This window comes from Mauremys mutica, chromosome 11, assembly GCF_020497125.1.
Source record: "Mauremys mutica isolate MM-2020 ecotype Southern chromosome 11, ASM2049712v1, whole genome shotgun sequence".
Taxonomy (NCBI): Eukaryota; Metazoa; Chordata; order Testudines; family Geoemydidae; genus Mauremys; species Mauremys mutica.
The window spans coordinates 81,682,498-81,694,425 of record NC_059082.1 but is presented as its reverse complement, the minus strand read 5'-3'; the positions used below and the strand labels follow the sequence as shown (position 1 = coordinate 81,694,425).

At 41.5% G+C, this 11,928-nt stretch overlaps 1 protein-coding gene across 1 annotated transcript in view; it reads right to left on the bottom strand.

Moving 5' to 3' along the window:
• Positions 1–2,915: 2,915 nt before the first annotated feature.
• LOC123344724 overlaps positions 2,916–11,928 on the bottom strand; it is a 28,281-nt gene continuing 19,268 nt past the window's right edge. The window contains exons 14-20 of the mRNA XM_044981190.1: positions 11,449–11,559; positions 10,483–10,569; positions 8,884–8,991; positions 8,549–8,670; positions 7,277–7,399; positions 5,015–5,054; positions 2,916–4,081 (exon numbers count right to left, since the gene is read on the bottom strand). Of these exons, the coding sequence (XP_044837125.1) occupies positions 4,004–4,081; positions 5,015–5,054; positions 7,277–7,399; positions 8,549–8,670; positions 8,884–8,991; positions 10,483–10,569; positions 11,449–11,559 (669 nt within the window). The 3' untranslated portion in view covers positions 2,916–4,003. The remainder of the gene's footprint in view (positions 4,082–5,014; positions 5,055–7,276; positions 7,400–8,548; positions 8,671–8,883; positions 8,992–10,482; positions 10,570–11,448; positions 11,560–11,928) is intronic.

Sequence of the window (11,928 nt, the reverse complement as noted above, 5' to 3'; positions counted from 1 at the left end):
CACCCATTTGCCAAGCTGCCAAAGGGATAGAAGAGAGGTCATACAGTCCAGAGACCAAGGCATACTGGCCTGTATTTAGGGCAGATGATTTCACAGCATCGCATACATAGGTGATCTTAGGAGACAACCCTGCTTCACTTTTGATCTTAAGGTTTTATTTACAGTTGAATATCCCCCCAAAGAGTGACGGGGTACATGCTAAAGACTGTTAATGGTCACTGAACCTGTTTGAAAATGGAGTAGTGAATAATCCCTAACAGGGAGTAGGAACAGATGTTCAGATTGTAGAGTTTACTATTCATTCTTCTGTCAGGCACTGCACAGGTCAAATTTAAGCTCTGATTGCAAAACCTCAGGAACATTACTTAAGAATCGACAGGCAGGCCAGCTGTCAGGAGAAGAGTACAGACACAAGGTGGGTGGAGCAATATATTTTACTGGACCAACTTCTGTTAGTGAGAGACAAGCTTTCGAACTCACACAGAGCTCGGCAACAGGTTTGAAAACTTACTCAGGCGGTCCCAGCTAAATACAAGGTGAAAGATTGTTTAGCATAAGTAGTTAACACATTTCAAGGGACCAGTCAAGGTGAAGTGGCTTGTTAACACTGCATAATTCCTAAATATTTACATCTAAGGAAGTTTACCCCCCACCATACTGGATGCTGAGAAAGAATTTATTATTACACATTTCTAAAGCCCCCATACCCTTAGCACCAGAGTGCTCAGTAATAATATTTCCTACTTAGCCATGCTTTTCATCAGAGGATCAGCTCAATTTTACTCAAATTCAATGAGTTTATCCTTACTGGCCAGGTAGAGTATGGAAGTACTATCCTGTTACTGATGAAGAAACAGAGGCAACAGGTGGTTTGTGTGACTTGCCCACAGTAACACCGGAGTCGTGAGGTAAAGGCAGGAACGGAACCCTGGTTTCCGACACTCAGTTTTGTGCTACAGTCACAAGACCATCCTTCGGCCTTGTCACAGATGAGCCATTTGTTAGTCATTCATTCAGAAGGCCACGGCAATGGAATTATGAAACATGGTTCTTGAATTGCCAGGGTTACATGACCCCTCCGCCATCTCTAGATGCAAATAAGTGGTGCCACTTCCTTGAATCTCTATATTAGAACTGAGCTAATTTTCAGATGACATTTGACTTCGCATGCAGACACATTTGCATTTTTTGGGCAGTACTGGCTGTATAATGGTGTCTGTTAAAGGAACACCCCAGTTTAGATAACTAGGAAATTTGGATCAGAGAAATACTAGCAAAAACCCTCAACCATTTTTGATCATAAAGAACTTTTTACATCCGAAATGAAACTCTGCTTATCTTAATTACATATGCATTAAACCCAATTGGTCTTCAGCCTGACATCCCACACTGACTACCGGACTCAAGCCTTTGAGATTATGTTGATGCTAGTCTCACGGGAAGGCTGGGAAGAGGTTTTCAACTTCTGTTGATTATCCAAATTTGGATAAACAGCTATAAAGAAACATTGGTCTTCAGAGAAAGCCAGTTCTTTATACACATCAGATTATACCATTATCTATAACATGATCCTCTCTGTAGAATTTGGCTAATCATCACAATTCATTAAAATGCAAGAGGAGATAAATAATTAATAGGCATGTCATTTACGCATTCAAATTCAAGGATTTCCCTAGTTCTCTTTTTGATGATTTATTCAGCCCCAATGCATCTCAGGAAACGCACACATCCTTGAGCCATCCTGTCAATGCAACTGCACCCACAGCCCAGGCATTATTTTGTTTGAGATGCAGAGCTAGATCGCTTGGTTTCAGGGGTTTCAAGAGTGCTAATGCACCAACCAGAGGCTACAGGGGTTGGTGGGATTACAGTGCCCTTAGAGAGACAGTGAGGAAGGCAACCAGAAGAGTAGAGTACTAACTGGTGTGATGGGTAAATCGCCCTGGGTTACCAGGAGCAAAGGCCCTCTCTCTGCTCAAGGACTCTCTCAGTGGTGACTGGCCCAGTGGTCTTACATTTCAGGGGGATTCAGTTTGAGGAAGTTTGGGTAGTGGGGTTTGACAGAGTTCATTTAAATGAGGGAAGTACTTCTGAGCCTCATTTAGAAAAAAAAAATCGACAGTTTTGCATTTCTGATGTCAGGATATGATTCTCACTGCAGTCACTTTGCTAAAGGGTGAACAGGGAGTTAAATAGTCAAATGCGAAGGCTAAACTTTTCTCCGTTCTTTCCCAACATATGACAGCCATCCCAAATTCCTCTAGAAAGGAACCAATATATCACAGGCTGAAATAAGCGTATTTTTAATAGATTACATTTATCTGATGAGTTGGGAAAGTGTTAGAGAAAGGACTTGGGGAGGTGTGATGACCTGCCCCCGCAGACACTGGATTTAGTTTACAGCTGAGGTGATGGGTTTCGTAAGTTGTAAGAACATAGACTTTATGAGACCCCAAGTCGGCAGTCTCTGCTGCAGGTCAGAACCCATGTGCATTTGGGGGAGGGGAAACTTGAATAGCCTCTGCTTCTAATAAGTGAATAGGCATCAAATTGCAAATTAAGTATACTGGTAACAATCTAATCCTTCCAAGTTAACATCAGTTTCATTGCACACACACAAACCAATGAAAAATATTTCCATCAATAATTGAAATCGACAGATAGGCAAAGCAAGAAATGCTGCTTGAGAGCTCAGAGTTGGATTCAAGAATACTTAGTTTGTATATTTTGACATGTGACGCTGAGAACGTTGTGTTTTAACTGTTTATAAAGCTAACTTGTTGAAATTCAGCATCTGCTGTCTGACTCACCCCGCATAATTTCCTACAACTGTGAAAATTTAAAGAAATACAAATGTTAAAAAAAAATGATACCCAGTGAAAGAATAAAAAATAAAATTCTGCCCAGCTTACTACTAAGCACCTACCATAATTTTATTTGAACTAAACAGGTGCACAGCAGAGGAGAGTACTACAATAGTTACCGTTTATTTAACGCTTTATACAAGGGGTTTAGATACACATTTTCACTTTCTTTTTTAAAAAAGACAAAACTTCAATAAAAGTGTTTTTGTAAAGAAAATAATTTAGCTGAACTTGGCATGAATAAGCAGTAAAAGCCATAAGCCTTAAATGTGCAAAATAAAATACATGGACATGTCAACATTTCTTCCCCTTCACTCCCAACATGGAAAGATGTCAAAGGGATTGTTGTCAGACTGTACTTTCTACTGAATTACATTTCTCTAGTTCTACATCCAGTTTTAAAGTCAACTGTTAAACTACAATTATGATAGCAATTCAAGTAATCCAGACGTGTTAGCACCCGTCAAATAGCCATCAACTGCAATACATCAAAAACCAGCTGAGTCTGACACACCTGAAAGTTAAAATTTCTCTTTACAAACTAGCTATTAATTTACAGCATTAGAATCATTTTAGTTTCTGTATGAGCACTTGGGATTGGAGAAATCCAGGAAAATGGAGAGTGGAGGTACTAATCAAAACAAGTGGGTCATATACATAATTAGATGCCACATACAGGAGGGAGTCCAAAGGGCACACACTATTATCACAAATTTTTACAGGACCATGAATGAACAGTTTCCCTTATCCAGGAGCTGTTTGCTCCCTCAGCAAGTCCTCTGCTGCTAACATCATAGATCAGCATGCATGTATCATGGTAGAGAACATGTCTGTTGCTCTCTCGGCACTTCCATAGAATAAGCAGCCCTGTAAGTATGTTAAGTTATATTCTATGAAAGCCAGATTGTAGAGAACTGCTAGAGCACGCGCCTGCAAGAAGGAAGAAAGTATTAAGCACATTTCGGCTTAAACACCTCCTTCATTCAACACACAAGTCTAGGGTTGGATGGGATTTTTAAACATGTGTTTGTAAATCAGCTCGTAGGCTGAATATTTTTACTGAGGGGAAATAACAAAAGGCAACCAATTGGAAGGTGTTATACAGCAGGTTAGAAAATTCTTGAGACCCTCTAAGAGCATTACAATTTTTCCAAAACAGCTATGAACTTGGCAACTTCGTGATCAGTCGTGGTACCAAGAGGCAGCTTCCGTAATCCCTGCACAGAGAAAAGAGGTGGTTAGAAGTAAGTTTGTTTGGTTTTTTAAATGCTATAAAAGAGGCGCCCACTTGCTAAAGCCATCTCCCATGGAGGGGACAGCCAGCCTTATGTCTCCCAAAATACCTCCCTTCCAGAATCCCTGACTACCTGCTGGATTAACTGCTCCCTTTGTGCCCTCCTCTCACTCACACCTGTGTGCCACCTTCTACCTGGTCCCATACACATGAATCCCTCTTCTCTCCTCACACAGTCCACCTTGCCAGTCTACTCTTTCCTCAAGATTACTTCTTCTGAAAGACCTACAACACTGGAACTCCCTGGAGAGATGTGTTCAACTAGGTGGCACCAGGACCATCTTTCTCTACAAAAAACAAATCTTTTAGAAATCCAAAAAAAAGGCCCATCATTAACAAGACGGGTACTAAACTTCATAATTCAGTTTGCTTTCTGTTCCTCTCCAGTCTGCTTTGGGGGGGATTGTCTGTTTAGACTGTTAGTTTACATAGTGCCATCTGTCTACAGCATGAAGCGCGTTGAGCTTAAAACCCAGCCTTCATCTGAGAGCACTAACAACACTATTCGTTCAGCAGAGGAGAAAACAGTCCATCTACCCTGGTGTGTAATGCTATTCTGACCAAGCACTAGGAAATGCGACACAGTGCAACCCCGCAGCCCAAAGAAAAATCACCACCATGGCAATTCCCTCAGCATTAGAACCAACAGCCTTAAATCCAATCTATGGAAAGAAAGATGGACAAGAAACCTTCTAAGGTTTCCAAGATTTATTAAGACCCACAAACTCCTTTGTTGCTAGCTTCAACCTAACTATTTTATTTCTTCCATTTGCTTAGAGAATTTAACACGTGACGACAAATTTAACATTTGAGAACCACTGCTGGGGTCAGCAACCTGATGTACAAAGACACTTACTGTGTTCAGGAAGTTGCAAAGATGCTTCGCCCATGGACACCTGAAAACAGATTTAGATTCTTAATCCACTTTCCACATATGGACAGCTTTCTTCCCCATTTCAGCTATTTCATAATGAATGGAAAGTTACCCTGAGAGTGTGACATTCCCAATATTTTGTTACACTTGCTAGTCAAATGCTCAAACTTCAATGGTGACCTCTCCCACATTTTGGGACATGAAGTCACCTTGACATTGGAGTACAACTTTGAACTTGAGCACATGTTGAGATATAGTACATAAAAGCTAAATAAACTGCTCTACAAGCTGATGGAATTCAATAAATATAGCAAGCTTGACAAACAGAGTGTATCCAGACCTCCCTCATGCACACATCTACATCATCAAGCTCATGAAAGCCAGGGATTAGTCACCCCCATCCCTTTTGCCATGTACAGTGGAAACAAAGCAAACGAGAAGCTCTTTAAGAAGCTGATAACTTAAGTGTCCCTGATTTCCTCTCAGAACAAGATTACAGGAAGTGCAATTGGAACATTATGCTGCAGCCGTCTGCTACATGTTTTGCCTGTGAATTAAAAATTAAAAATCTGGAGCAGGCAACCTTTGTGCCTTCAGATACACAAACATTTAGCTACGTTGTTTTAGGATTATTCAATTCTTAATGCCTGGTCCGCCAAAGCAAAAAAAGAGCCCACATTCTAAAACCTTGAATGCTTTACTGCCAAATCTAGAAATAAAGCATTGCAATCATACCAGACAAGGCTTATGCTTACCTGTGAAACCACTTTCTCTCTGTAACACATCTGAAGCATTTATAGCAATAACTTTTAGAATAAAGTATTGTTACGGCTATTTCAGAAACCCTTCCCTCCACACCTGGTCACAGAGCAGATGATTGTCTCCAAATTTTATACACAACTTGAGGCTCCACCTAGTTTGCCTAAAATGGGACAGATCAAGCATTGGTGCTCCCACTAGAAGCACCTCTGTACTAAGGATGCAAGATTCCACACCCAATCCAAGTGGATGACTATTTGAATGAAGTGAGTCTTGCATGTTGTGCTCTCTAGTTTCTGTGGACCACACTTTCTAAGAAAGGTGCTGGGCCTTACTTCAGCATTTCATTGAAACATGCAAAAACCCCTGATTGAGCTCCATATCGTTGGAATTGTTGCGACTATTAGTGACCATCACTTTTCATTAAAATGACCAGATGGCCTTCCAGGGTCCATAGCTGCATAGAAACTGCCCCAGGCCAGGGACCCCATGTCTTCTGAACTTCTGGGCCAACTGGCTCCTCAGGCTGCCTGACCCGCATAGCCTGGGAAGCCAGCACAGGGAGCCAGCTGGCCCAGGCACCTGGGTCCCTGGCCCAGGGGCAATTGCCATGGGGAAAACTGTACTGGAGCCACAAAACCTGGAAGCTGCTGACTGAAATCCACATGATTTTTCTCTGTTTCACAGCTGAATAGCAGCTGTGCCTATTTCCTTTCAAAAACACATTTGCATTTCTCATACAAAAAAAATTAAAAGAAAAAACCAAACACCCCCTCCCCTACCCCACCCTCCCAAAACCACAGAATTTCCAAGTTTTGGCCATTTTAAAAATGTTTCCATCTACTGCCCATGAAGTTGGAAAGTGCCTCGGACTTCAGACCAAAGACATTACCACTACACTGAAGACTTTATACAAGTGTAATACAAAACAGAGCGCTATGCTATTTGGGGGATAGGTTTCCAGCTATGTTTTAAGAAAGTTTGCGTGTTCTGTTAACCAAACATTTGTGCAGTATTAAGCCTTCTTAGGAACCCAGTAACATGATTAATAAGCTTTTCCTAAATGTATTTAGCTAATCAAAAATGGCTTCCACAGAGGATAAGCAGTGTCTACCAGTGGAAGGAACACCCACCTGTTTTCCCCAAGGCAAATAGAAAACTAGTGAATATTATCCTGGTCATTGGTCATGTCCCCCAAAACAGACTACAGACTTCTTTGACAGTAGATGCCAGTGGGAATGCAAAAAAGCCAGAGGGCCCCCCCCATCAGGTAACAGGGCTTGTCACTGAAATATTGACATCAGAATAATTTTAAACCCACTACATTTTTTAATCTCATTACTAGCTGTAACAGCAAGGATAAAATTGTGCAAAAAAAATCCATAGCAAGACTGCGTGAATGTTAATGGAATTACGAGCAACTCATCAGTGTAATCTGCATTGCTATAATCAGCCTGGTATTTGACTCCAAATACTCATACTTACATATACAGGTTCTCGCTAATTAAATGGATGATGAAGACGCCAATGGACTGCAACTTTCTATTTCTGCAAGTCAGGTACAGGCAGAGCAGTTCACCCACATATTGAGGACCAAGTTTTTTCCACCTGAACAATAAAGAAAATTGGAGTAGCAGGTGATGGCACTTGTATCTAGTTCTAAAAACGTTTGCGGCAGCATATATAATTTGGTTAGTTTGTTTTGTAGACCATTTCCTCTCTTCCCACAGAGTCTTAGATCAAAGACATCTCACCATGGAAAGAGGAGTCTATTGAGTAATGCAGCTCAACTGCAGAGCCAGTATAACTTACATGGTGTCCTTGCCTGACTCTCATACAGCCACTGGTTGGAATACGTTTTTCCCAGTCTTAAAACTACTTCCCCATGATTTCAAGTATCAGAGGGGTAGCCGTGTTAGTCTGGTTCTGTAGAAGCAGCAAAGAATCCTGTGGCACCTTATAGACTAACAGACGTTTTGCAGCATGAGCTTTCTTCACCCACGAAAGCTCATGCTGCAAAACGTCTGTTAGTCTATAAGGTGCCACAGGATTCTTTGCTGCTTCCCCATGATTGAGAACCGCTTTGAAAGTGAAACCTTCACCCCACATGCACTAGAAGAACACGTATCCAGTATGATAAGTCCCTTGGCAATGCTTTAGTAGAGCCCTGTGCAAATACAGAATGTATAGCTGTGGATGCGGATCTCCGTGGAGTTACAGGGCCTCTAACAACTATGAGCGAGACCAGCAGGGCCATGACCAGCGACCAGGAACAGCAGTAGCAAAAGTAGCAGCATGTCAGGCCGCCGCTTGAGGAAGGGACTCCTGTCTGGGAGCGTGCGAGCTGCTTGCACACACTAGCGTGACCAGTGACAGCTGCCGGCGAGTCTTGTGCCCACCCCAGTGGGCGGGGCAGGGGGCGGTACAGCCATGCTGGAGGAGCTGGGCACTGGCCCAACATGCTGCTACTTTCACCGCTGCAGTTCCTGCCCTGGTTGCTGGCCATGGCCTTGCTGGTCTCGCTCGTTGTTGCTAGAGCCCTGCGACACTGCGGATATAAATTCTGTATCTGCGCAGGGCTCTACTCTTTAGGGTAGCTTTTAAAAAAACAAGTTTGGCCATGTCTTACTGACAATTAGCTGGTTGTCTAAACACACAAGTTACATCTCTGGGGGATGGGGGGGGGGAACCCCACAGCCTTGGCATTTAACTTTTTCCACAGATAAACAATCAGACCTCAACAAAATGTTTACTCACAGATGCAACATTGTTGCCTTCTGAAAATTCAGATCTCTCAGAAGCAAGTTAATAGTGCCATGGAGAATGTGTTCTTCACAGGAAAGGCCATTTAATAATAACCTCAGAGCCCAGAAGTTATTCTAGTAGGTAAAGAGAGGAATAAGCTAGTGAAGGAATTCTATGCTACAGTACCTCATTTTAGTGGAAATCCCTGAAAAACAAACTGGCAAAGTTAAAATATAAAGAAAAAATATAAAACTTGACAAAACGTGCATAAAATTCGATATGCTGTTAATTGCATTTTAAGCATCGTTTGTTTTAATTGACTAGAGTTGAAGATTCCTAGGACTTACCCCGAAAGCCAGTGTTATTTCCAGAAAGGAACTCAAGTAGGGAAGGTCGTTTAGAAGCATCTGCTGCACCGCTTGCACTGTGAGGAGAAGACAAGCCTCAAGCTGTAACTGAAGGAATCAGAAAAGATGTTAAGAAATATTTAAGGCCTGATTCTCCATGGCCTTGTACCCTGCGTGGTCATCAATAGCCGCTCACATCAGGTGTACATTGCTGCCATTCTGATCTAGTAGTGTTTACACGGACTTTGCACAGGTGTCATCAATGACAACATACAGTGCAAGGCAGGAGAACCAGGCCCTCGGTTCACATTGGGCACTATCAATACAAGGTGAGCTTGCTAAGAGCCTCTGGACAGACTGACTGCAGAATAGATGGTTACAAAAGTCAAAGAAACAGAAGCGATCTAGTGACAGGCAATAAGACTTGCATGCGGGAAGGGAGATCAGAATGCTTTGCACTTCGGTGGTATCTTTTACCAAAGGTTCTCAAACTGCCTTACAAACCCTAAAGCTCACAGCATCACTGTTACGTAGGACAAGTGTTGTTACATGGACCAAGAAAATCCTGACATTTGAGTTACACAATTAGAAAAGTTAAATGTAATTTCCTTTGAGGAAATAAAAGGAGCAGCGTTAATCAGTTTGCTTAGGTAAATGAACATATCCTAATTACTGATAACTTCCATCATGTTCACACTAAACAAATCAGGTACCATATACAACTCTCTGCTTTCTGTTTATTTAAATTATGGAGAGCCAGGTTTTCCAATTATAGTAGATTTTACTTTTTACCAATCCATAAGTTGCCATCAAAAAGTTGCCTTATCCAGCAGCAGCCAGTTGAGTGAAAGGCAGGTTTGTGGGGCTACTGCCAGGGACGGAAGCACTGGGACATACCTTCCCTGCCTGAGGCCCTGCAAGCCTGCAGCTGGGGCCTTTCTTCCAAAGGAAAGTTCTCAATAAGTGGCATGCCTGTTGCCAATATCTGAATCCCATTAGCATTAAAGTCAGTGGGATTGGATTGGTTCCCAGCCAAATGTTGCTATTAACCAGAAGTTAAAAATCAGGGTTACCATTAAGCTGCAGCCACTGTATCTAACTTCAGATCAGTTAGTTTGAAGACAGCCCATCCTGTTTAAATTCATGGTCAAAATGCAGAAAGATTCAGAGATTTTTTTTGACAAAAATTCCTAATGGATCTGAAATAGAAGATGTTGACTTCTGCTGAGGCAAACATTTGCTGATTCTCAGTGTAAAGGGGAGTCTCCACTTTGATTCAAGCCACACTTGCCTCTCTGGTCAACTGATCCGAATATAGAAATTGAAGTCTGTTTATCCCCCTTTTGTAGATGGGGGATATTGGGCGGAGAGAGGCGATAGTTGTCAAAGGTCACAGAGCAGCAGGAATAGATCTGGGAGTCTCAGCTCTAACCACTAGACTGTGCTAGGAATTCCTATGCCACTTCCTAAAGATTCTCATCCTCTCTCAAAAGCATTTAATACATTTGAATTGAAAGACAGCGATTTTCAAACCTAATAGTGCAATCAAAATCCACTATTCAAAACAATCACCTCCCTCATTAACCATTACATACTTACAGGACCAGAAAAAACATTTGATGGCAGAGAAACATTGACTTTTGTCTTCAGTTCATTTAGAAGAACGCAAGATACAGACACCACCATCTGCAACAGGAAGTTATGACAGTCACAAGCAGAGCAAGATAGAGCCCAAGTATTCAACAAATGTCAAACAGTGTCCAAAACTAAATTCTTTGGCATAGGGTGTTTTAATGTTTTCAGTCCCATTTCTGCTTGCTAGGAGGTTGGTTATTAGATCTATGAGGAATGCTGTAATTGTATGGTCCATCCTCAGCAGTCCCCCATAAATGTGCTTGTATTACTGTAACTGTGCTTTAGGTTTACTGTGTTTAGAAAATAGTCTGTTACACAAATATTGACCTTTTGTGTTATCCCTAAAGCACCTCCTTTAAGACTAAATCCCTCCCTCCTGGTTTTATAATTATCCAATGTACTTCACAGCTAAAAGATCTGGAATCAGCACCAAGAACAGTTAAATGCCATAGTGAATTAAGTATTATAGCGGTGTTGGTCAGGATATTAGAGACAATGTGGGTGAGGTTGTATCTTTTATTGGATCAACTTCTGTTGAGGAGAAAGAGAGAAGCTTTGAGCTTACACAGAGCTCTTCTTCAGATCTGTGTAAACTCAAAAGCATCTCTCTCTCGCCAACATAAGCTAGTCCAATAAAAGATTTTACCTCGACCATCTTGTCTCTCTAATGGGGAACTAACTCACTCATATGCAGTTACCAGATGGGACACAAATAGTGTATCGGACTAAGTCCAAAACACGTCGGCATTTCCACATGAAAAGGTTAAGACTTGGCATGCAAGGTGTTCTTTTGGCATGTGCCAAATTAAATTGATGGTGTAATACAACGTGCATCCATTCCCAAGACTCCAAAATGAGTTAATCCCCAAACTGAAGAAAATAATTAAACATAAGGCAAAAGCTTCTCCATCACAAAGTGGAATCAATTACCTCTTGGAAATCATTTGGTGGCTCTTTCAATGAGACAGCATTTAGATGCCCATTTTTCTCCAGAGTAGCGCTACTACCCAAAACCATGATGAGGGAGCTCCAGCATTTTGGCTGAAACAGAGTAAAAACTTTCAATTAACAAAACCACAGACTTTCGTGAAGTTTGCTGAATCAGTCTTTAGATCTAAAAAAAGACTGAACAAGGTAAATATTATATTTTCAAGTAAATACCAAAATACATAATATTTGGGATAAAAAAGGTTTCTGGCATGGTACACACCACAAAAATACAAAAAAAAAAAATCAACACTTTCTGCTTTATGTACCACAAACCAGAGTGAGAGACAGAACGGAGAGGCTTCTTCCTTCGTGACTCTGTAGTGCTGACAGTGAAATGGTAATATCTGGCCTGTCAGCAAGACGTCACTAAGGCAGGAGGAGCACAGATATTTGCAACAGGGTGTCCAAGATACTAGTTTC